The sequence below is a fragment of the Poecilia latipinna genome, unplaced genomic scaffold, assembly GCF_001443285.1.
Source record: "Poecilia latipinna isolate Pla-1442-1.1 unplaced genomic scaffold, P_latipinna-1.0 Scaffold17, whole genome shotgun sequence".
NCBI classification, from domain to species: Eukaryota; Metazoa; Chordata; class Actinopteri; order Cyprinodontiformes; family Poeciliidae; genus Poecilia; species Poecilia latipinna.
The window spans coordinates 282,552-309,332 of NW_015112633.1; the positions used below are offsets into that span (position 1 = coordinate 282,552).

The following is a 26,781-nucleotide window of genomic DNA, read 5'->3' on the forward strand; positions in this document are numbered from 1 at the left end:
GACAGAAAACGAGAAAAGATTTAATCTAGAAGTGATCAAAATCACTTTGAAATATTACTGAAAAATCAGGCTTGGTGGAAGCAAAGGAAGAAAGGGGAAGGGATGACTCCAGACTTTTGGACAGTACCAATAACTTGCAATAGTCTCTATGTTCTCTTTTAAACATTATACAAATCAATCAGCCAGTTTGTCAGCAATGACTTCTAATCATTTGGACAATATTTAGGTCCAAAGGAAAAAAAAAAAAGATAAACTCCTTTAGTTAGAGGACTGTGGGGGATGTTGGGGGGTGGGGGGGGGGTAAGGAGAATGAGATTAAGTCTGAAGGATGATGTAAGCATTACACACAGACGTGTACACGCACTCTCTTAGGTTTAATGAGAAAAAGGTGTATCCAGTTCGATGTCTTTCAGTGCCTCCATCCCGTCCGGCTCCCTTCCCCCAGCCCCTCCATTTCCCCTCACTTAGTTCCACATCTGTTTCCCAAACTTGGGAAGGGGCCTTGGAGAGAACAATATCTGGGTCAGACGAAACTTTCTCTTTCTGGGTGCACATGTGTGCAAGCAAGCATGAATGTGTGCATCACACATGACAAGCATGTATTGTACGATCTCTGGCTGAGATCATGTGAAGCTGGTGATGGTATATTTCTGCCATTAGTTATCTGGGAAAAAATGTGCAGATCTTTAAGAAAATTTTGGATAATTTCTTATTGTGGTTATAAGCCACAATGAGACATTTTGCATCTATCTCACATCAGTAATTTACAAAAGGGAAGTTAAATTATCTGGGGTTGAAAATATTTTCTCTTTACTTTGTTGTTATTTACACTTTTCAGTCTGAAATGTAGACTCAAATTGTAATTTATTTTCTTTTTTTGTTTGATTTCTGAATGAAAACTACATTAATTGTCCTAGTAGTCAACTAAACAGCCAAGCCCACTGAGATGTAAACATATGCTGCCCCCTACTGACACAAATCAGCAGTTGATACATTGTACAAATTGATTTTATGCAATGTAAATATTTAAAGAGTGTACATTTAAAAAAATGTCTGAAAAACTGAAAAGAATGTTTTACAAATGGCAAAAAACCTCAATTTTTTCACTGTTAAGCTCTGTTTATGTAAATCAAAAAAAATCTGCACTTGCTCAGATAGTATTATGCTGAGAAACAAAGACAAAATCAAAAAATGCTATATATTATTGTTCTCATAATGAAGCAAAGAGACGATACTGATTCTTTCAAAGTGGCAAAAAGAAATTTTGTTTTTACTGATAACCTCAACTATATGAAACAAAAACAGTGAATCACTCCTGACTATGCCACTTTTTTCCCCGAAAACTTTTGTGTGACCTTTTAAATTTGTCATGAGAAATACTATATGTTGAAAACAGTGCTAAAGCTTCTGAATTTAAAAATGCTATGTATTTTATTAGGATTTTATATTGTATTGTATCCTTGAATAAAATCCAGAAAAAAGTCTTGTTTCGGGGCTGCAGAGCAACACTGTAGCATTGGATTATTTTTATTCACAAGAATAAGATGGAGGAAATCATCTAAGGTCTGAAAGGCATAGGGAAGATGTTTCAGTCTGTCTTAAAAGATTGTAAAATATCTGACTCTTCAGAAGCAGCATGCAGTAAAAATTAAACATTTTAAAGTGTTTGCTCAACCCTGTACTTCAGTCTTTTAACAGTGCAGACGTAGTTGAAATGCTTTTTCAACTTTTCTCCTTGTTCCTGCTTGTTTTTCCTCTCAGCCTTCTTTCTTGGGATATTTTTGTTTGGCCAATTTAATAAAGTCCTCTGCACTGTCCAGTGACACCAGGCGGTCCTAAACGAAACACAAAGGAAAATGAAAAAAAATCACCACAAACAGTCCACAACAGCTGATTCAAATAAAAACAAAACATCACTCCCTAATACCTAACTTGTTTATGTATTGACTTTGAGAATAGCCTTCAAAGGTGATTGGATCTGATGTATAGAGGGAAACAATAGTGACCATGAAACTTCAGGAAACAATAGAAAATTGATCAAATTGCTGTTTCTTTATAAGATTTACGATGCATGCTTTGAAGAAAAAAGGCTCACTTAGAACAAGAATACAGCTGAAGTTGATTTAAAGTCAGCCAGAGTTGGTATAACATGACAAAAAAGCTTGCTTTATAAGCTGTATGACTATAGTAAAGGAAAGCAGACAAATGAACTGTCCGTACCATGACATACAGGTATCTGTTATGATGTTCTGTTTTAGGAGGGAACAGAGAGGTGTGATCCAGCAGCTGCTTCAAAAGGTCAGCAGCTTTGCCAAAATGTTCTTGATCTGGCCTGAAATGGCTCTGTGTGTTCACACACAGCAGGGAGTCCACCTCACACTGATAACCTGCAGAGATGCCGGGAGAGGCCACATTCACTTATTCAAAGGAACTGGTGGAAAAAGAAAAAGATTTCTCTGCTTTCGCTTTAAAGAAATCCACAATGAAACTTAAACACTTTTGTGGGAGAATGGATCAACATCACACTGAGCAATGTATGTGATTATTTCTTCCATAGGGGAGATGTAGCTAAAGTATTTCATGAATTGTGTTCAGTGCTTATTCCCGTATTATTCTAGTTTAGAGGTGCATTGTGTCTCACCCAGCTGTAGCAGGATTTTCTTCCATCGAGATCTGACTTCTCGCCTGGCGTAGCGCAGTGTGTGGATGTCATAATTCAGCTTCTCCCATTCCTGGACACAAACAAGAAGCATATATGAAATCATGTTTATGATTTGCTTTTTTGTCCGTTTCTCATTTTTGGCCGCACAGTGACAGGAGAAGCAAATAAAGGTACGAACCAGTCCGACAGTCCTCTGTGGAACATGACATTTTGTTTCAAAATTGTGAGAAAATAGAGAAAATATTCACAGTAAATCCCAGTGAGTGGTTTCAGTTTCAGAGTCTTGTGCGTTTAATAACATGTCTGTTTCTATGGCTCCATCACATGGTCACATGAATGGAGTTCCAGTATCCCAATTTGGTTCCCTCATTTTATTTCTGGAAATTAAATCATGATAATGGTTTTTACATTTTCCTGAGTGGAGACTTTAATGATAGATTTAAAACAGTGGTTGTCTTTTGCAGTTGCTGAGGATTTTTCGAGTCTGGCCTTATGGTAAAATGGTCTCACAATAGTCTCGTGATGCTTTTGTAATTTTTTTCTTTGACCAAACTGCCCCACTTCTCCATTAAGGAATTGTTTTATCATCACAATGTGCCCAGTGTGTCCTGCAGCCTGTTGTTCTCAACACAAACACAATCACATGTTGAACACCGTCACACAGATGGACTGAAAAATGTGAGCTGCTCAGCGGAGAATTAGCCTCAGTCCCAGCTTTATGAGGAAACAACAGTTTTAACAGTAAGTTTCACCTTCAGGGTGACAAAGAGAAGCTCAGCAATGATGCTTAAAACTCATTTTTGTTCTCACAAATATATAACAACATAAAAAGACATAAAAGCATCAGTCAGTGTAGAAATTATTTATAGAATCTGTTTCAGTTGGTGAACAGAGTTACTAAAGTAAGCACTTCATTAATATTCCAGTTTATTGACAATAACTGCATGTTTTTAGCTACTGGATTACAATCATAAGGATCGTTTCATATCCAAAAAACTGACTGAGTTTGCACATTTGCCTGTGGCTAACAAACCTACAAAGCAACTGTTGCTTTGTTTTCAGTATGTAACATTGTTTAAAATGTTATCCCTGATGAAATAAACTGGAATTGAATTGAAAAATACAAATACAAAATGTGCGAACACATTTGACTAGATTAGAGAGTGTTGAATCAAAACAGTCTCACATTAGATTGAATTTAGTAATTACATGTATATTTTTTATAAATAAAGCTTGGTATGTCCTTGTCACCAGACGTACAGACTTGGTTCATCTATCAATACTGCAACAGCTGCAGAATCATCTCACTCAGAACCAAATCATAAATTGTCTTTCACCCGTTAGCACTTATGTCAGAAACAAATTCAAAATGAAGGCATGTTTTAAATCTGACGTTTAAAACATGCCTTCATGTTTTTAACACAGAGCATTTGCAACCCTCTTACTTCTTTGTAAATTAGATGATTCTGATATTAAATTATCATAGAATCTAGTCAAAGTCATTTACTAATCTAAGTCAGCGTGATGGAGAATCAAAGACCTCTTTGAGAGTCACCTGTGCAGCACTCTCTGATCTTATTGAGTTATTTCATTAGACAGAGAGAGAGAATTCCTGACAACAGACTAAATATGGATTTCCTCATGAGCATCTAAGAAAGCTCTTCATTTGAGCCTGTCCCTTTTCTGTTCGGTGGATTTCACATATTTACAGAATCTCGCAAAAGTATTCCCACCCCTGACAGCTTTTCCAAAAATGTTATGATACAAATTGATAAACACTAATGTCATTGTGTTGTATTGTATTGTAGGGAATGTGTTTTTCTAAAAGAGATCCAAATATCTAAACCTCAGGTGGGAAAATTTGTTGATTACTTGTGCACTCCACAAATGTAAGGATAAAGTCCTTATTTTTTCTGCTTTGAATATAAAATTACCAGAGAAAACATTCAATGTTATATTGAATATTTAGATAATTACAAAAGCAAATTTAATGTTTATCAAAGTTTGATCCTAAATGGATGTTCATTTTATTCAACGTTCAACAAGGGTTCACTGGTTAAACATTTCCAAATGATCATATTATGTTAATCGAGAGAGAACACCGTTTCTGACAGGTTAAAATAAGAAAAAACAGAGTTTTATTTTATAATAAAACTCTGTGCTCCGTCTCTTTCAGTTTGTCACACCGACATCATTTGTCTACATTTATTTCTATTCTCTACATTCTCACATCAACTAACTTAATCTCCGTTTGCTTCTCTCTTTCTTTAAATATGGATATGTTGTGCCAATGTGTGCCACATGCAGTCCATTACCTCTGTCGCCTTATCAGCCTGGTCTCTCATGCTGATGAAGGCCTGCAGCTCTCTGTCTGATCCACATCTGATCAGAGACCCGTCTGCTCTGTTGGAATAAACCCACGGATCCACTGTTAATCTTTGACTCTGCTGTTTGTCCTTTGGGTTTTTCTCCAAACACTGCGGTCCGAAGAGGCTTTCCTCCTCTGTCTCGCTGTCACTGGAATCACTGGATATCTGCTGAGGCGATCTGCGCCCTGAAGTGGTCCTCATGCTGTAGGAAAAATGGAAGAAAGTGATTTCGACTGTAAACTGAACATTCGTGCAGTTATATTTGTCAGCTTCTCTTACCGCAGGATAGCCTTCTTCTCCTCTCTGTTCTGCACCAGATAGTAGTGGCAGCAGCAGAGGGTAAAATTAGCACCCATTCCTACTCTTCAAAAGCTTTCAGCAGACAAACAACAGCCGTTTATCCCTTAAAAAACAATCAGGGTTTTGGTCGCAGAGTTCTTCCAGACTCTTTGAATCTAAATATTTCCAAATGGCAAAGTCCACATTTTCAAATAGCCCGGAGCAAAAAAATCCAGGCCACGTCCTCCACACTCATTGCATTCCTCCTTCTACCCTGGCCTGAGAAAAGGGCCTAACCCGGCCTGAACGAGAGCTGTCTGCCAATTACATTATCCACGTGAACAGGAACAGGGGACAACAACAACAACACACAAACACACCAGAGCATTGGACGGTTCAGGAATGAATGGCACCTTTATTCAGCAACTCCTGATGACACAGAATGGAGGGGCAGAGACGCAGGTTGCTGGGATTGTTATTGTTGCCTGCCACACTATTTTTAGTGTAAAACCTATTTTCTCAAAAATGCTTTCAAAGCATGATAGTTTAAGAGCAACCTGCAAGAGATTAAGGAGCACTGAAGTAAAATTAGGTGGGTTTTTTTCATGTTTTAAGCATATTGACAAATCCATGGAGTCTCCGCATCTTCTAATTTGGCTACTTTTTAAGCGTTGATAAAAGCTTTAAGATGGTCTGTTTGGACAACATTAACATTTAGCATTTGGAGAAGAGGTTAAGGAGGTGAAGATGACGATTACTAAAGCCAAGAAAAGTTATGCTAAACTATTTTAGCTTGGGAGCAGAAAAGGAAAGTTTGACCACCATAGTGTGGCGTGGCCACAGTGTGTCGTGACGGCGCCGCCTGCTTGAGCGGCTCCGCCGAGGACTGCACAGCATTTTGATCCCTTTTGTTTCCTCAGGCAGCACAACTAAAAGGACTTCAGGCATTTTGATTGAAGAGGCATGGCTGTGTTTGCTGTTAAACTCCTCCTGTGTACTACACTCAACCACACAATTTTAGAAAAAAAAAAATAAAAAATCCCTATTTACAAACCGGGACAGTGTCTGAGGGTTTTCGTATTACAGAAGCATCCATAAGGAGGATAAATGTAGGCGTGATAGCATAACACAGCACAGGCCAGCAGACTTGTCAAAATGAAATGCATGTTTTCCCTTCAGGCAGAGTAGTGAGAGATTCTACATGAGAAAATACTCTGTGTGGGATGTTGCACACTTAAACCAGGTAAAAAAAAGAAAGAATTTAGTTTAGATGTTTAGTTGAGATGTGTAGGATTATGAGCCTGCTGTGTTTTAGGCTGTTTTAGGTTTAAGTGGGAGTGTCTGCAGGTTTTCAGTCAGAGCTGATGACCTTATTCATGCTTTTGTTTAATGAACAAAACTGCAATTGAATCTGGTTCAGACAAATTGAACTTTTAATATTGGTTTTGTTCAGTAGGTTGTTCTGATAGCGGTGTTTTATTAGGTATTATGTATGTCCCATATCATAGCTAGAACATATGCCGAATTACATCAATCACAATAAAAACTTCAATAGGAATACTTTTCAGTGACAAGAACACAAACAGTGTCATGATGGGCTTTCTTTTAACTTCACATGACATTTATTTATAAGTTTTGTTCAAGCAATAAAGATATTCATAAATCCCAGTTTCTTCTTCCTGCGAGTTTGTTTTAACAGTAGTGCTAATAGTTCAAAGTTTTGGGTTTTCTCAGCAAAATTCCTTCTTTTTTCTTTTCTTTTTTTTTTTTTTGTTGTCCCAATTTTCAACAAGAGAGGGCGCTGCTGCTTCATTGTAGAGAATACACAGCTCACTTATGCAGTCCCCTTTTTGTTTTGAATTTTTCCTGATTTATGTCAAATAAATTGCATATACTCAACCACAGAAACCTGTTATTTCAAGAATCTTATCAGCCTTAATATAGGGCTGTATTAATCCTGCTGAAGACACACAGAGAGCAGACAAGCAGACCTTTATTTGTAATTATTTTGAATTTGATGTATGCTCATTTAGTTTTTGAAAAAGTTATGAAATCATTTCTGTGTTTTAGATTCAGTCTAAGTTTTAATGTTGGTATCCAAATAACATTAAGAGACTTTGTATCAGCATTGTTGAGTGGGGTCAGCCTGCTCCCAAACCACCACTGATTGCATTGGTTCCTTTAATCCACAGGATTTATTTACATCCAAATAACTTTCTGTAAAACTCCTGCCTCCATTGAAGTGTAAAATTTCTGCAATACAACATGTTAACATGTTTAGGCATGAGAACTTGATTGCATAGCTATAATTTGTCATTATGCAGTAAACCTTCAGATTCTTTGACTGTCGTTTGCATGCTATAAACCTGTTCAACACATTTCAACAAAGGCTTTTAAAGACCTCTTCAAAAGCTTCAATTGCTAAGATTGAATATTTTCTTGACCTCTATTGTTTTGAGGAAAAGAAACGTACAAACAAAACAAAATTTGGATTAGAAATTTTTAAGCCTATTCCAAAACAAAATCTGATTTTTTTGCTTCAGAGCAAGTTTGCACAGACAAAAACCTTTCTGGTGAGCAAATGTACAGATTTTTGATCTCCTCGTTTTTATTCCACATGAGCTTTTCAGGGTGTATTTTCTCTCTGTTGCCTTGGAGGCTGCTGCTGGCTCCACTACACTTTTATAGACACATACACTCAGCCACACATTTGGTCAATGACAATGTGACATTGATATAATGCAGCTGAATACCTTATGTGAGGGTGAGTGATGGGCTGCTCACCCTGATGGCTGTTGTCTAATAGCTTGTGTATGTGTGTGCGTCTGTGAGAGCAACACGGTAAACAAAATTATATTCCAACACACATGAAACTTTGACAGAAAAGAGAGACGGGTCAGACCCTGTAGGGGCCAGGAGAATAATAAGTAGCAGCTGGACGTATGCTCATATACTGATCCCCTAAGGGAGAGGACCTCATCGCTCACATTCATGAGTTCATAAAAAGATACAGCACACGTGACTTGAAGGGCTCAGTTTCCTCGAACACACACACACACACACACACACACACGGATGGTGATAAAAACTGGGCAGAGTTTCAGAGACACAGATTGGAGGCGATTATAATTCACAGTGAAGTCTGGCTGGTTTGGTTATCTCCAACTCATCCATCTATTTCTGGGAGTTCTTATGTCTCATCAAGGTAGCAGGAAGAAAAGAACCAGGAGTATTTAAATCATAAACTGGAATTAAGACGGAGGAAGACGAAGGAACCATGTTTGACCGAATTTTTATAAAAAGTCAACAAAGGAGAGAGAAACAACAAGTTAATGAGAAATAAAATGCAATCTAATTAAGTGGACAGGACAAAAAAGTCTTTGATTTTACCATTTAAAGCTAACCTCAATTGTTCAAAACAAGTCAAAAGGTTCACTTTTTTTGTTTTTGTACAAAAGTAAAGCTGCGTCGAGAAGTTGTTGATGGAAAACTTTCTTTCGGCAGCAGCCGTGCTGAACTGTTGACAACACGTTAACACAAATAAATTCATGTACTATACCACCCTATACAATAAACTATGATTTGTGGTTCTTATGTGGCAAAACACGTAAAAGTTCAGGGGATATTTATGATTTTCCAAGGGACTGCATCAGTTTGTGTTTATATTCGGCAAACCTTTTGGTGATCTACAAATGAGCTCAGAGGAAAATTTTTCAATTTAATTTAAGATTATTGTAAGAATGATTTATCTGACTCGCCTGCACCGCTTTGATTGAACATCTGTGGCAAACATAATTTGCTTTTCAATGAAATAAGACTTTTCCCATCTGCGTCCGTCTTGTTTTTACTCTCCTTCGTGTGAAATTTTTCATTTGCACCACACACATTTACATGATGAATAGAACTGTGTACAAAAGGCCCTTCTCCTCTGAGCAAGTGACACACTTTTGTCACATGCTTTTATTGCAAATCGATGGAGATGACGCCATTTTTTTTCACTCCGTCACAGATGATCAATGGGAATTATGCCGTGCTTCTTAACTGTCACCAGTAATCAATGAAGATGGCGCCATCGCCGCAGCTCCTGATAATTGCAGCCGGTGATCATTAACAAATCTGAGCCCAGGTTGACACGCTGCCTGATCACAAAAGACGTTCATGATTATATGTTGGGAACAGGAGAGTGTAGCAGAAGGAGGGAATATAAGAGCCGTGTGAAATGTATAAGGTGGTTGGAAGGAGAAATACAAAGATCAGGAAGCAGAGCAGCCATATTTTTGCCATCCTCCTCCAAGGACTAATAACACACCTCAGTAGGCACAACACAAGCTCATACCTTCCTCCCGTTCCCTAACGAGAACCAAAGGTCCTCAAAAGGAATGTAGTTTACTGCCATACAACAGCCCAGTATTAATAAATCAAATGTATATTGCCTGCTGGACACTGGACATCCCCTCTTTTTGTAGTCCAGGAAGTTGTAGTATAAATCATGGACAAAATAGTGTTTGTTTGTGCCTCTACTGCATCCTTTGGAACATCAGGGGGCTACATCAACATCAAAATTAATAATTTGAGCAACAGGTTGGATTCTAGGTGGGGAAAAAAAGAAGAAATCACGTCTAAATATTTTATTTTTTAATCCTTCCTTAGATTTGGAAAAGAAATGAAAGTCTGTAAGCACCTGATGCAAAAGTATTTAATGTAAACATCTATAATAGAGTTCAAACTGGTTCAAAAATATCTAAGATTGATCACCTGTGGCTTCGACCACTGAAAAATTGGTATGCTTGGCATCAAGAATCCTAACTGACTGCTACAGGAACACATTTGCAGGTGAAGCATTTGTACAGTTGTGCATAAGCTCACTTTAAAAATAACATATATCCTTAAGGATTTTACATGCTGCTTGTTATTTTTGCGTAATGTCTTCATTGCTCAGAAATTTAAGAAACTGAGTGCAGTGCCCGTGTCAAAACATAAGTTTTATTTTCTACTCCAGAACTCAAAAACATATTTATTTTGACATTAGCTTTTCAAGGATGGACCTTCTCACTTCTTTTTTAAAGCGTGTCGCAGATTAAAATGTGCAACATGTCAGAAAATGAATCCCTTCTTTATTTATTCTGGATTTACATCAGAAAGGTTTTCCGCTCCTCTTTCTTATTGTAACCTTTGGAGGCGGCTGCTCTTTTTCCCCTCCATGAATGACTGTGTCCTCTTGAACCTTACAAGTCAAGACGTACTCCCTCCGCTTCCTGCTTTGCACGCTCGCTCTAATGGTTGACCCTGCGTTCTCCACATGAGATAACTATGAAAATAACACTCTGTCTTTTTATTTATTTATTTATTTACTTCCCTGAAGACCACACCAGCAGAACTGAGAAACCATAAAGCAAGCAAAGGAAGTGGAGTGATAGAGAGTGATAGGAATATCACAGGATATAGTAAGAGAAGCTAACAGAGACTCCACAGCAATCATGCCAGTCAGAGACCATCGGTAAGAGGTGTGAAAGCCATCTGCTTCTCTGTTCGCTCGTCTTCAACACAGGAAATAGCCAATATCGTGGTAATGTATCCTGGAAACACAAGGAGGACCTCTGTCCATGACTGTATATGCAACTCTGAACTGTAGATGCTTGTCTGTGTAAGATCTGTGGGCAAATAAATCTTACAGCTTGATGACCTAAAATTGATAAAAACTCATCATTGGCATATATTTCATATTAATTTTGGCCTTTGATTATGATTTATTTGAACCATATCTTTTTCACATTGAACTGAGGTTCCCCCCACCCCCCCAAGACAAGAATCTGATTTAAATTGATCAGTTCTGAGCCTAAGTTTAGTTAGCAAATGTCCAATAGTTTTAAGGTTGGGGTCCTCAATAGTATATCTCCCTATAAAAACACATTCAACAGGTTTTGCTGAAGTGCATAGAGAAGAAGAGTTCATGGATTTAGTGAACTCCCAGACTTCGCCAAATCTCTATGGAAACACTGCTGGTGGAGGTGATGTTTTTAACAGGAAGAAGTGCCCCAACTCAAATTGTGCTTAAGGCTTCATTTAATCTTGGCTCATGCCTACATACCACCAATGTGCTTAACCTCTCTGAACAAGAGATGTCTGGCAGCTGTGAACTCCATGATCAAATTTGCAGGCTTCCACTCGGCACCTTCTTTGGTTCCATGATGTCATCTTGGCAGCTCAGAACGAGGCTCCTCTTTCCTGCTTTATGAGGTAACTGTTTTCCTAAAAACTATTTTCTTAAAGAGGCTAAATCCTTAGTTTGACTCTGAAAAAGCATACTTATTTATATAGTGGCCAAATACCCCCCCTCTCTCTTTCCTCAAATCATAAATCTTTGCCCCAGAAGGCATTTGTTTTGTCCAGATAGGCCGCTGTAATTTTTCGTTTGTGGTTAAAGTTGTCATTTCTGAACCTTTCACTTTTCCCCTCTGAAAGCTATATTAATTTTAAACTTCTTTTTTTTTTTACTTTAGACACCAACACTGGTGTTCAACTGTCCTCCAGTTTCTGAGTGTTTTCAACCTTTTTGGTTCCTGTGTTGATATTATCATCATCCCAACCAATTTCCTTTCTTACAACAATGGAGCAAAAGATTCAAATTTGCACACAATTTGTTCCTCTGACAGAATATAGATCCCAGGCACATCAAAACTGATTAAATCAGAAAAGAAACATTACATTTATGGAAAAACCTTCCCAAACCTTTTGAAAATTATAGACTGGGCCTCAAAACTGGAAGTGTGACAGGAAGACAACTGATTTAAACAAGCTCCACCATTTTTCCCCAACAACAGTGGCCAGAAATCCTCCAAAGATTGTGACATGAAGTTGTATATACTTACAAAAACCCTGTGGTTGAGGTGCTACTCACTATGATTCGTCATACGTTCAGACATTGCAACATATAAAGTGACATAATTCTGGATGACAGCTGTGGATGTCTGTCACATTTTATTTCAATAAGCTAAAGGCTGAAGTATTTTAATTATCTCCAATCAAGCATGAAAGGAAAACCATTTTCTCTGTTATTTCAGTTAGTTTCCAGAGATGGAACCTGAAGCGGTTCCCAGTTGTTATACCCTCCTGTATCTCTAGATGGCACTGTTGAATAGTCCAGAAGAATTATAAAGATCGGAGATTGTCAAAAAAAAAAAAAAAAAAAGATTTAGCTTGTTTTCTCTCATCCATTTTTTTAACCTTTCAAACTTCATGTTAGATGGAAACACAGGTGAAGCTGTGAAGTCCACCCAGACAAATATCACTTCATAGTCAAGTACTAAAATTAGACTCTGAAACAGTTTCAGACATTAAATTTATGTTGAGCATTAAAAGTAAGTCAAACATGCAGTTAACAGTTCAAGTCTAATAATATTCAGTGGATTGTAAATGATGGAAGCTGAATATCAAAGGTCTTCTCACTGTTTATGGAAGTATTTGGATGAGAGTGGGTGAGTGTGGGTGGCTGCACACACAAATGAAGCATACAAGCATGCTCTCAAGCTGGAAATCTTCCCTTCTGTATCAAATGTGAAAGTTTCTTTTCTTTAGCTGCTATTTAATCATTTTCCTCTTCTTGTCTTTTTTTTCCCTGTGTTTTCTTCTTTTGGCTCCTCTGGTGTGGTGGACTCATTCAGTGCCCACACTCACAGTTCTGGTAACACAAACACACACTCTGCAGAAGATGGATAGTGCTTAGGTAATCAGGTGTGGATGTGCACGCTCTGAAGGTAACATATGTTTGAGCCTTTTCCTGATTGTCCTCAGAGGAGAAAGTGCCCTCTAGCCCGTAATGTTCCTGCATCCGTCTGTGTGTCATCATTTCTCATGCTGCTGAACTGCTGGTGGCGCACGCTCAGGGTCAGACTACACCTAGAAATCACTCAGGTTGTTTGCCCGTGATGTAGACAGTACCTGGCTCATTTGTTTTTAGAAAAAGAGGATCAGTACAACAGGAAAAAGAACCATAAAAGTAACTGAAAATGAATTTTACAGACCGTTAGGTTTAAAGCTTCTTTGAAGACAGCATGTTCTGCTTGTGAGTGTTTGCTTTTCGGATCAGTAAGTTTTAAACAAAAAATATAAATTTTTACATTTATCAACGATGAAATTGGAAGGATTCTATCCATTAGTATTAAGACGATTCTTAGGGGTGGATGAGGAGCAGAAGCCCAGCCCAATGGGTTTCTTTTCAAAGTTTAAGACAAGAACAATTCAACTCGGAATTTCTGCCAAATAGTCAAGTCAAGTCAAAGTTTATTTATACAACACATTTGCAACAGCCTCAGCTGACCAAAGTGCTTCACAACAAACAAAACCTCACAGGTAGATAACTGATAAAACAGAAAATAAAATTAAGTTTAGTAGTAATAATAATAATAAGAAGAATTGTAACATTGGCAAAAATATGAATAAAATGAATAATAATCAAATCAATCTGCAGGCTGATAGGTTTGATTTACAACATATTTGCTAATTCAGTCCATATCTCTACATTAGCTGCATTTCTAATACAAGTAGGAGCAAATCTTTGTGTACATGTTCTGCTAATGTCGAAAAAAAACACCAAATTGTGTTTGGCAGAAGAAGACTACTTCCTGTCTTCGTCCTTGTGGTTTTTGCCAATAATAACATTGACCACATGACTCTTGTCATGCGAGAAAAATGTTTCCATCATAGTTTTGCAAAATACGTCAATTTAAATTCAGAGTATTCAGAATATGCCTCTACCATACAAATTTTGTATGGTTTCTTCTTTGCAGGACAACAAAGACTTTTCCTATTAGTTCCATCTAGAGACCGAAATGACCCGAACGCCTTTATCCGCGGGTCAATACCTTATCCATACACAGAAGCTAATGCTGGGAAAGTTTGGGAGCCCCTGATTCAAATCACACAATCAAGTTCTCTTTTGAATAGTTAAAAAATACTGAGACAAAACTTGTGTCCAAATATTGCAAATGCTTGATGGAAGTTGTTGCACAAGCAGTTACTAGATGTAGGGGTCAATTACTTTTTCACAGTTTTCAATCAGCATTTGAAAACTGCCTTTTTTATATTCACGTTTTATCTTTCATATTAAAACTTGCTTGATGATCTGAAATATTAAAGAAAGAAACAAGCAAAAACAGAAGAAATCTGTGGGGATGGCATAACATTTGTGATGGCACTGTAAGCAGTTTAGTTTGACAAATAAAGATAAGATGAATGTTGCAAACCAGGAATGAGTTATGCAAATTCTTGTCTGCACACACTCATCGCGTGAAGGATTTGCCAAGACAGGACCACACAGGTGCACACACACACAGGACAACAGCTGGTTATCACTGAAATACACACAACATCAGTACAGTTTAGAGAGTCTCCATGCATACAGACTGCCTGTTTAAACGAATCATTCATTCACAGCAGACTCATGTATAACGCTAAGGAGAGGAAGAGGAAGATGCATTGAGGGAGGGAACATGAGTAACAGTAGGAGGTGGGAAACGGGTTGACCAAGAGGAATAAACTCCCATGCAATATCTACATCAACCTAGACGTAGGTTGATCTAGGTTGATCTATGTGTGCATATGCATATTTGGGATATGCACACATATGCCAAAGTGGCCCCATATGTGTTCATATGGCCACTTTGGCAAGAGTTTATTTTGGGATCCCTAGAACGGACGACTGAGACAAAGTGCAAATCGCAGTTGAGGAAGACGCGAAAAGTAATGAATTTAACTTTGAGAAAGATGATGACACATTTTCTATTAGAGAAGAGGGTGAGTAAACAAACTGTCTGCATGAGATGCAGACAGAGACAAAGGGCTGATCATTCTGATTTAAGAGAGGATGATGGATAAACAGGGGGAATTATATATATATATATAACATTAGAGTAGGGTGGCAGGGTGGTGCTACAGAGTCAGGAAAAAAAGACAGAGGACAGCTGAGATTAAGAGGGATATAAAAGTGAAAGAGTGGGAGGAATCACCCTGACAGGATGGCCTGATGATGGGGGGGATTATGTATAGTAGGAGGAGGAAAAAGAAAGTAGACAGCATGAAAGAGAGTGTGTTCGATGCCAAGTGAGAAATGTTGATGCTGGAGGTGAGAACATGGCAGGAAAGTATTAATGAGGGGAAGAAACAATAAAACTTATAAAGAACAGAATATTGATGCAGTTACTCTTGTGTGTTATTTATAATGTTAATCAGTTACCTGATCCATGCTTGGATTTTCATTTTGCTATTCTTTTTTTTTCTTTTTGATGAGAAGTAAATTATGATGCATACAAAAATTTGCAAACATTTTAAACCATGTATTATTATTATTATTATTGTTGTTGTTAATAATAATAATAATAATAATAATAATAGCAGCTGTTTTAAGTGGTCTTGATCAAATGTTCTGAGGTCGTTTTCTTTTATTCACACTACGGCTGCTTTTCACCAAGTTTCTGTCCACTCTTTGTTGAAGGAGAACATTACTTATAATACGTTATGTTACAAATTACATAACATAAGTTGAAGTGGTTTCCAATGCTGAAACTATAAACACAAATACACCTCTTATAGCTTGAAAACAAAATCAGCTCTAATCTGAAAGCAATACAATTTCTGAGCTCTGTGGCCATAAAATGGGGCAGAAAATATTTAAAACAAAATGGCAGACAAACATGGAGTGCCATTAGATTTTAGCGGTTGTAGGATTTCTCTTTCGTAAAGACCATGCAGCATTTCTTCCACTAGTGCTAGACTTGTGTTTGTTTTGGTTGTATTTATGCAGAATGCCCAGTGTTTCCCAAAGTCCCAAAGTTTCCATTTCTATTGCTTCAATATCTCTGTGATGGAGACCAGGGGTTCCGTCACTAATAAATGATTATTGATATTATGTTGTGTTTAATTTATTTTCATACCAAATGTTTCCCGATTCTTTCAGGCAGAGCGTGGCTATCCTTCCCATACAGGAAGAATGTGTGGGGGGGGGGAATGTCAGTTTCTTTCTTATAACTCCTATTTGCTTAATTTGAGTTTGCTAATTGTTTGAGTGCTTACCTTTCCTAGTGTGTCCCCTCAGCAGGTTGGAGCAGCAAAGGGAGAAAATGCTCCAGCTGCTGCAGAAATGCTCCTGGAGCATACCATTTTCATTTTGGAGGGGTAATGCTCTGAGGAGTTATATTAAGTTAAAGTTATTCTTTGATTGACCTTATATTAGCTTAGTTCTAATGATTTGCATGCATGTAAATATTTACTGGAACCATTTATTGTTTTCATATTAGGTTTGTGCAATTAATATTTATTCTTGTTTCGTTTTTGAAAACCCCTTTACTTGGTATACCTGGTGAAATTACCGCGGGGAGCTTCTTTGTCTCACTGTGTAATGATAACATGCAGCTCTGAATAAATCCACCTTGACTGCATTTTGTTGTCATGCCTCCTTTCTAAACACTGAGCCTCCGCTGGTCAAAGTGACAAGGCAAGTAAAGATTTCACAATTTTAGTACAGTTTGCAGAAACTGTACAGACATTGCAACTCAAACCAGATAGAAAAGTTCTAATACTTTAAATTAGCTGTCAAAAGTTTGCAACCAAGAAGGAGATAAATGAGAGGAAACGCTAGGAGAGCAAAGAGGTGTTTTGAACCGAGTAGTAGTGTGCAAAGCGTGGTAAATGGAAGGATAGTGGGAGGAAGCAACAGATTGACAAACGGCCAAGCAGGGACATGGGGTCTGAGTAATGGTAAACCAAGGTGGCAGAACGGACAAGAAGAGCTGAAGGGGAGGATGGTGAGGCACAGATAGATGGGAAGGGTGTCACGCAGTCTAACTAATGATTCCCAGGCCTGTAGTTCAATTTCTCTTCAAAATTAAAGCTTCATCTATCACCGCAATGTGCCTCATTAGCAGTGCAGCCCTAACCAATCCCAACACAACCATTTACATTTTAAGTAAGATGGAAGGCAGATGTTTCATCCGCCTTTGCTCCTGATAGTACTTATCCGTTGTTTGGTATGATTGCCTCTGTCTCCATCCGAAACACACACAACATTGATGTCATTCAAAGACATAGACGTCAAACAAGCGATGAGTAACTCTTAAAACTTGTATTAAAGTTATAAAAGTAGATACACTCTATATTTCACATCAAACTACAGTTCTGTGTGTGAAATCAGTCTCACTGAAGTAATATTTGATCTGCATTTTATTAACTTTATTATCATGGCAACAGTGAGCCTAAATCCAGCCTAATTACAACTGTGCTATCCTTTTTCATCTGCTCGCCACAATCCATGTTTAATATGCAGCATATGTACATTTTCAAGTGTCTGGTAATTGCAGAGCAGCCAGCTAATAATGACTGGGTTGTATTTCTCACGGTTCAATTTCAGTGATGAACTGCAAAGCTCTTAATTGCTTTTAGTTTGGCTTTTTCATAAAGCTGAGTCATATTCTGCAGACCATTAGGGAAATTGGAATATTCAGCCTACCTTTCATTTTCAACATAATGATCAATATGTCACAAACTCTACCGATGAAAGCAATCTTAATGGGACTTTTTGTTTACATTGCCACTGCCTAAAAAATTATATGGCTTGTAAGAAAAGGCAAGGCAGTAGATAACATCTATATCAGATCAGAGCAAACTACATATTTCTGATCTCTGTGTTGTCCTGAGCATACCAACGACACATCAGCTGGTTCTTCTAACTAAATGCAAATATGAATTCTTTTTAGGAAATCTGAGAGAAAGTCTGAACATTACCAAGAAGCTGTTCTTATCCACTTAGAAACCTAGCTCTTGTTCAGAAGTGAACTCTGGCAAGTTTGAAATGCATATGTGAGCGCCAAAAAGACCAGAGACCGCTCCAAAACCAGGAAGACGACAATAGTGCTAGGCATTCTGGGTAAATACAAACACTTGTGACTACCGCTAGCAAAATTGGCTCGTGGTTTTTTTTTTTACCAAAGATGAAAGAGAAATACTACAACCACTCAAATCTCAGGGTCCTCCATTTTTGTTTACATTTTGTAAAGAAGGAAATTGAATTCAGACTTTTTCAGGAGGGTTTGTGTTGTTTCCTTCAGGGTTCTTGGTGCAGCACCACCACAGGCAGGGATGTGAACAGGATTTTCAAGGGGTTTGGATTATTTGACACAATGCAGTGTGAAAGTGAATCACATCAGTTGAACAACAAATGTTACAAATTTGGTCCCTGATGGAACAAAGTCTAGTGGGATATCAAGTGTGAAATCACCATAAAACATGTGTAAGAAAAAAAAACTCAAATGTAAACCAAGAAACTTAATGCAAGGGAATGAACTTACATTGCAAAATCTTAATGACAATAACAACTGAATATGGCAATGCTTTTTCTGACAATAATAAATCCAAAAATAATAAGAGAGGAACAAAAATAAAACCAAAACACAAACACCTGTGGATCTTGAGAGGCTGTTGAGAGTGTCCCAATTGTTTCCTTGATTGCATACTAAGGGAGCAAAAGATTGTTTCTTTTTGTTGTTGTTCTTGTGTTTTCTTTCTCAAAAAAGGCTTTATGTTGTATTTACCATCTTTTTTTTTTTAGAATATTACCCACTTGGATTTGTTTCAGCAACCCAAAACCTTGTTAAAGATAAGTGGATCTGATAACGTTTAAATGGATGAGCTCTTCATACCTCCCACTGTTGCTCACTGGCTCCTTATTCATCATTCCGCGTTATCTATCTTTTATCTATCTTTTCCTATTTTAACACGCAGTTCACTAATCCTTCCCCATCCATTAAAGGGAACACTTTATGCTACTTTTCCACACAGCGTCTGTGTGTTCCCTGAAGCTCGTTCCATCTCCCTCCGTCTGTTTGCCGGTCTCTGCTGACGGTGGCCATTATTAAAAGCCGTCCTGTCAGATATGTCGCACATGGCGGTTATTGATGTCCTTTCATTGCTCATTATCGGTGAGTGGCTGAATTAGTGCTGACTGGACATAGCCTGTCTCCCACACACTCTCAAATATGTCCCCCACTCTGTACATAAGCTGTTTAAACACCCACAAAATATTCAAAAGACGTACTCTTGAAGCGTTTTGTGCTATGCACCGAAATTATGAATGGCTATGCTGTATGATTTTAGTTATTTTATTTTGCTACACGTGTCCATCACTGGTCCTTCACCCTTCACTCAACCGTTACTGTTAACACAAAACTAAGTCTGATTTATGGGTCACAGGATGCAGGTACTGTTTTACACTACAGATACCTTCCTTTCACTCGTATGAGAAAACCAGGCACAGTGTTGAAAGTTATCTGACAGATGACCGTTATTAGTGTAGCACTCTTCCCCCTGTTTGCAGATACATTAGTTTTATCAAACTGCACATACTCTCCAGCATGTGGAAGCAGTTCCCCTGTTTGTGTAAGAGCTCAGCAGTGTTGTCTTTACTGTGTGTGGTTATGTGCCATAGGAAGCCATGCTGGCACGTAAGGCTGAAAGGATCACCAAGTGTACCAAGGGAGGAGTGCTAGTGTTAAAGCTAATTTCTGTGGTGACATGTGATGCATATGACAAAGCGGTTAAATTTAGTTTTAAAGATAAAGAGTGGCTCTCGGAAGTGCACAAAGTAACACAGAGAGATAACAGTGGAATATTTACAGAGCCTTGCAAATGTATTCAAAGCACTTCAACTTTTCAACATGTTGACACTTAAAAAGAAAATTAACATATTTTATTGAGATTTTATGTGCAATATTAGAGCCTTCAGTCTTTTGCTATGTCTGTCAGCCTTTTCTGCCCCTGCTGAAGAAAAGCATTCCACAGCATGACACCATCACCTCCATGTGTTCAGGTGGCTATGGAGTGTTTGGGATGAAGCGCATGTAGGCTAAAGCGTTCAGTTTGGTCTCACTGGAATAGAGCACAATCTTCCACTTTGCTGTGCTCACTACATGTCTTATGGGATCCTGGAAAATATTTTGGCCCATCAGACCAAAGATTTTCTTCCTACTACTCTTCCATAAAGACCAGAAATGTGGAGTGCAATGCAAATTTGCATGACAAAGTTGTCCTGTACAGATTCTCCCGCCTCAACTGTGGATCTCTGCAGGTCCTCTAGCATTCCCATGGACATCTTGGCTGCAATTCAAAATGCCATTTTTGGCTTCACTTCAACTAAGTAAAAATAATGGTGGGCAGTAAAACCTGCCTGACCTCTGGAAAATGCTGAGTCCCAGAACTCATAAGGTACGTTGCATAGAATTTGCTTTATAGTGAAATCAGCAACTGAAAATGTGAAAAGAAAAAAATATATACCTAATTTTAGAATAAATAAAATTAAAAGAAAAAAAGAAAGCAAGAAACATTTACAATGAGGTAAAGAAAATACTTTTTTCAGTCAAATCCAAGTCACTCATTCCTGATTTCATTAAAATTTTGAAACAAAAAACGGAAAAAATATATATTCCAGACAAAGAAACAAAGTTCATAATTTGCAGCTTAATTACATAAGAGGACTGAAAGAAAAATATGTCTTATACAAATACCATTAATCTCAGAAATTCTAGACTAATGCCAATGCATAAAATGTGACTGTAGGTTGCTGTCATTTCCTGAGTCGTTTGCTCCTCTGTCACCTGTTTCTGTGCAGGACTGATTCTACTTTGCTGCTCACTCATCTGCAACCTATCTTCTCGTTAAGCCACATAATAAGAGCCCCGGTGGGACTTCTAAGTCCCAAATTGTCCTTTTGGTTGTAGTAATTCAACCCTCCCTACTTACCATGCTCCCCATGTTTAATTATTGGTACCAAGTAATACCATCCTGGACCTCACCTTGAGTTTCCCCCAGAGCGTTTTATGTCACCACCTGGTAAAGGCAGCAAGAGGAAACTAACTAGGTACCTAAATATACAAGGGCTGAAAATGTGTTCTCACATGAAAATTGTAGAGTATAGTGTGCAAAAGGGAATGGAAGCATTAGTAAAACATGCTATAATTTAAGTTTGTGTAACTTTTATTAAATGTTAGGGGGAGAGGCTGTCAGCCTTACCGGGCCCCTGGGGGAAAAAAAAATCTGAGAATAATTTGAAGTATGTTTCAGTAACTGAGTTAGATTTATTTTATATGTTAAATGTTGCATTTGCTGCTCACATTGTCACTCTTCACAATGAGGTCAACAGTTAGATGCAACATCCTAAACCAAATACAAACAGCAGTAAAAACAAGTTACATAGTAATGTGTGGGTCTTTTAGCACAGGTTTGCGATTTTATTTGGGAGGAACAATCTCCCACACTAGTTGTGAGTCCAATGCAGATTTGCACAAAACGTCGTCAATATTCCAGTAAACACAATTTTGCAATTGCCACGTTTCCACGAAAAAGAAACCTAATTAAAATCGCACATGAACAAACTAGTTCGTAAGTCATTAAAAACATGCAGCACAATCTTCCTCGTACGACTTCCTGTCGTCTTCTTTGTTGTTTCTACTAGTAATTGCATCCGATTTCTGACGACTCGTGTGATATGAAAAAGGTGTTTCCGTTGCACTTTTGCAAAATACACAAATTTTGATACAACCCCCCCAAAAAAAACACGTCATCCCAGCACAGAAACTTAACATGAGAAAACCTGAGCTTTTTCAAAATGTATTTTCATAATCCTAATTTGCTCAACTCTATGGTCAATGGAAATGCAGCTAATGAAACTCAAACCCTGCAAAGAACAAGAAGAAGAAGAAGATGGCCTTTTGCTAAAATATATTGGTATCCACTGCTTCAAGATGTGTGTACAGTTCAGTAATTTATAAACCACCAATCAATTGCATCTTTACAACACCAGAAAGGTGCCATTTGGAAAGAACACTAAGGAAATGCTCAGCGTTTTAGTATTCAGGCCTAAAACTTGGCTTTTTGTGTGACAAGACCATGGCAAAACACCCCGATCTTTCTTTAATGGGCCAGAACCTTTATTGATAAACACTACAGGGACAGTGCTTGTGGGGTTGCACCAATGAAATAATAAGGAGTCTGAGGGTGTGAAGTCTTGCAAACTAATTACAGTGTGATGAATTTGTCTTGGAACAACAAGCAGCATCTGAATGCTGCCCTGTCTCCTTGACTGATTATACTGAACAACCTCCAGCTTCATCCATCATGCATCTTTATGGCTTCTTAGGGGAATGGTTTGCGAGTGTGCACAGTAATTGCACACAAGTGTGTTTCCATGAGTGTGCACAGATTTTTACACACGCACACATACGTATTTGCGGGACAACCAGAGGATTGGTGTGTATTTTCAGTGTGTCAGGAGAGGTGTGGTCAGGCAATTAACCAGCTGTGCTAACGATCATCTCAGTGCAGCATCACAGAATGTTTTACAGCACCGTCCAGCACTTTACTGCCTTTGTTGTCACGGTGATATAGTGTTCGCCACCATAAAGTGCTGATACTGGTGATTGTTTTGGCCTCTTCACTCTTGTTCTTTTTACATATTTAAACACACACATATACACAAACACAAGAACACAACCAATGCAAATGTGTTTAATCTGTCTAAACACACACACACATCCACATTACCAGTCTTTTATGGGTTGTGTATGCTTTATGGCTGGTGTCTACTGGTCTGCCCTGGGACCAATCTCAAGCCATAGATCTCCCTTATCATAAAATGAGCATGGTGTGAAATAACACAGTGGTGGCCATGCTAGAAATTCTCCATCCACTCTGGAGATACCCTCCGTCATGGAAACGCCAACCACAGCAGCTCTTTCATGCTAATGTAGACAGCGTGGCACATAAAATGAGTTATGTACTGCTGTGGGAAACAGGCTTTCCAATAATTTTTGGGGAGGTTTAGTTATTTTTATATTTCCAGTGAACCAAAGAAGGAACAGCAAATGTTGCCACTGGGGTTTTGAGTAACAGGATCAGTCAAGCTATCAGTACACGGAAGACAAATTGTGCAATTGCAAGTTTATTTTGGGGGGTTTTGGCACACATGAGTATTTATGGAAACTTGTCTCAAAGAATGATTGACAAAGTAAAAAATATATATCTTTTCTATAAGATATTTCATCATTTTAAAGAGTATTAAAAATGTCACTTCAGTTGGACATTCTTTGTTCTGTTTAAAAGAACATAAATAAAAATCTGTTGTTTTTGATCAATTCACCAAAGAAACATGGGTCGCTGCTGGGGCCACAGGTCCCCCTTATTATTTTTTACTTAAGGGTGTAGCAGCAAAACTTAATAGCAAATTCTCACTATTGAATAAAAATAGTCAAAATGTAAACAAAGCTGAAGCAAAATCTCTGCTTGTTGTCTCTGTTTACATGAAAGCCAATAGGAGCCCTGGAGCACAGCTAGCCGCTACAGCAAGTGGCTATCTGCATTTTGTTTCAAAAAAGGATTGAAAGTCCCACTCTACTGCTGCAGCGGTTTATTCTGTGGGCAAGAGGATACAAAAAGATACCAACTGACAAGATACATGAGCAGTTAAGTAATTTTAATGGTAAATATTAATGACTGAAACATGTCATAGCACCTGCCAAAACTGATGAATATGCTGCTGAAAAGATCATTTATGAATAGTTGCATTTTATCTCCCCTGAAACTTAAAACTAGTGTGCTCTTACTAATGAAGGATGTACTGACTTTTCCTGCAAGTGGTTTTTAATGGACCTTTCATTATCGTCTAATTTTTATCAGCAGAGTCATTTTGGTAATAGCTCAACCAAGAAGAGCAGCTGTTGCCTTGGGTTTCTAATTGATGGAAAATGAACTCGAAGAGAAGTTTTATAGACGCAATAAAATGTCATGAATATTCTAAGTTGTATCATTTTTGTTACCATTTGAAAAAAGATTTACTCCATAGAAATATACTGCTACCTTTTTGATGCTGCTTTTGGACCTTGGTTCAACATCTAGTTACTCTTGTGTTTATTTCCTTCAGAGGGTAAAACTTTTTGCTTTTGCAACTTGCGGGATTATTAAACACTTTTCTTTTCCTGTTTCAAAAACTACTCATCTGATCCACTTTGCGAGCGTTGCTCTGAGGAGTAAATCCTGATCTTGTTCCAGTGATTGATGCTCTCATTTTGTCGTCTTAAAACTGAAATGAATATACAGCGAGGGTTCATAATGTGTCAGAAAATTGTCTGAATGCATTAGCGCACTGGGGACCCCCAGAAGCAACAGATGCCACCCCTAACAGACCATTACCACAGTACATGTTGCACCACAGACGTATCCTTACGGTGACATTAAGAAAAGTTTGCTGACAATGATCTCATTAGTGCAGCTTGTTGATGATTTACAGTGTTCGTGCAACTGAAGTCTTTCGCTCTCATCTGGAGAAGCCAGGTTTTTGGAAGCATGTTTTAAAAATGTGAAGCAGTAGAATGGCATTTATATGTATATCGCGCTCATGTGTGCATTCCTTTCCACCTGCCTCGAAGCCTCCAGTTTTTTTGGTGCTGCAAGGAGTCTTAATTAATCTCTGTCATTAATAATTTAATCATGGCTTTTTGTTTAATAAACAGTTTGGCAGTGATGTATTGCAGCTGGGTCAGGTAATTTGATTGGCGGTGGAAATGAGCCTGGTATGCATATGTCTCTCTCTCCCTCCCTCTCTCTCTCTCTCTACCCTTCTCTCTCTCTTTTTCTCCCAAAGATATTACTGCTGGCATTCAGCAGCAGAGAGTGTGCACACACTACAGGGGGAGGGCAATTACGCTAAGATGCCATAATGATCAGTGATGGATGTAGAGGGAGCACATTTCAGCTAATGAAATAACACTGAAAGAAAAAATGGGCAAAGAAAATTTTTTAGAATTACTTTATATTACAGAGTACATTTCCATCACTGTCTCTTCAACTATTATTAGGGGATCCAAAATGGGATTATATGCTTTTTCCCCCCCTTCTGAATGATATTTTTTTTCAGCTTCAGTATATAAGATGAACCTGATTTCCAAAATGATATTTTAGGCATTTTTAAAAAATAAGCACTAGATGGCACTCTTGAACAATCTGCCTAAAATTATAGCACTTCAAACTTCTTTTCTTACTTAACTTAGTTTCACCCACCTGTGTCCATTACACCAGAAATACAGTTGCAGTGTTCCTCTGCGGGTGTCAACCCAGACACTGGCCAATTGAAACATAAAGGCTTTCAGAAAATCAACACTTCAACAAAGCAGAAGGCTTTAAATTAAACCATTATGCATATTGATTTTGAAAAACATTAGAATATGATCACTTTTGTCAAGATCGTGTAAGTTTTTCTTAAAATCGATGAAAACTTATCATTATGTATGGCAGGTTAGCTCAGCTGGTCAGAGCGTGGTGCTCATACGCTGAGCTCAGTTGCAGTCCAAGTGTTCAAGTTCAGATTGATATCTAACAGCTGCCAAGTATTCACTAATTTGTAACTAAATTAGTTACAAATTGTCCCTCCTGAGCCTTGCAGCTCTTACGTTCCTCCAGAGGAGCTTCTTAGGTCTCCTTGTTATTTTTTTAAGGGATACGTTTTGATAGATTTGGCAGTGATGCCACAATCTTTCCATTTTTAGATAATGGACTGTGAAGTGATGCATGAAGTCTTCTAAGCTAATATTGTTTTATGATCTAGCCCAGCTTTGAACTGCTTTTTAACTTTATCTCCGACATGCCTGTTGGGTTCCTTGATATTTGTTCTGTAATGTTCTCTACAAACTACTTAAACTTTTACAAAACTGCTATTCTAATACTGAATAATGAAATTCTACACTGGAGGACTGACTTTGTTAATCGCATGACTTCTTGAAGTCCTGGATTTTGTTTAGGGGTGTTAGAGTGAAGTGGAACTACACTTTTTAGTTTAAATTTGTAAAAATGTTTGAATGCCAGCATCTCCTTTCTCTTCACAGTTACAAGCTACTTTATGCAGGTTTTTTTTTTTTTTTTTATCTCCAAAAGGACCCAGATTGTGATGTGACAATTGTGAGTAATCCAGATTGTGAGAAAAAGAGTAATAACATTTTGCAAACTTCATGATCATATTAAAGAGGTACAAATCGTGATTGTTTGAGTTTTGAATCAAACAATCACCTCCATCAAACAATTGCTTGAGGTTGCAAAGCTGTCCGCAACCTACCGTGAATATCTCCATTAATCCTTTTAAATTATATGTAGTATGTTTTGTGCAAATGCATGCAGAGGCAAAGGTAACAAGAAAGTCCATGTTTACTGTTATTCTTTCTTTTTTGTTTGTATTTAATATCTTGGTTTTGTGACAGAACAAAACAGCAGAGGCAGTCCCATCATTTTTTTTATTGCTGTAGTTTTTTTCTCTCTCTCTCATTCCTTACCCAATTAGATCTCTTTAGCTGCCTGGGAGGCATTTGCATAAGCACACTAGGTGTCAAAAGGCATGCGAACAGCTTAACTCAGTACTGATGTCTGATTGGTCTGCAACTCAATCGG

At 37.9% G+C, this 26,781-nt stretch overlaps 1 protein-coding gene across 2 annotated transcripts; it reads right to left on the bottom strand.

Annotated features, from left to right (window-relative positions):
* Positions 1–849: 849 nt before the first annotated feature.
* LOC106948514 (melanoregulin) lies at positions 850–16,422 on the bottom strand. 2 transcript variants are annotated; one of them, XM_015034244.1, is made up of 5 exons: positions 16,378–16,422; positions 4,978–5,233; positions 2,642–2,732; positions 2,221–2,387; positions 850–1,835 (listed from the first exon to the last, which is right to left on the bottom strand). In XM_015034244.1, the coding sequence occupies exons 2-5, from the start codon at positions 5,230–5,232 to the stop codon at positions 1,758–1,760; spliced, it is 591 nt and encodes a 196-aa protein (XP_014889730.1). In that variant the 5' UTR covers position 5,233; positions 16,378–16,422; the 3' UTR covers positions 850–1,757. The 2 variants fall into 2 exon arrangements, with proteins under 2 accessions (XP_014889730.1, XP_014889722.1); XM_015034236.1 differs by lacking the exon at positions 16,378–16,422 and adding an exon at positions 5,311–5,607.
* Between the last annotated feature and the right edge of the window lie 10,359 nt (positions 16,423–26,781).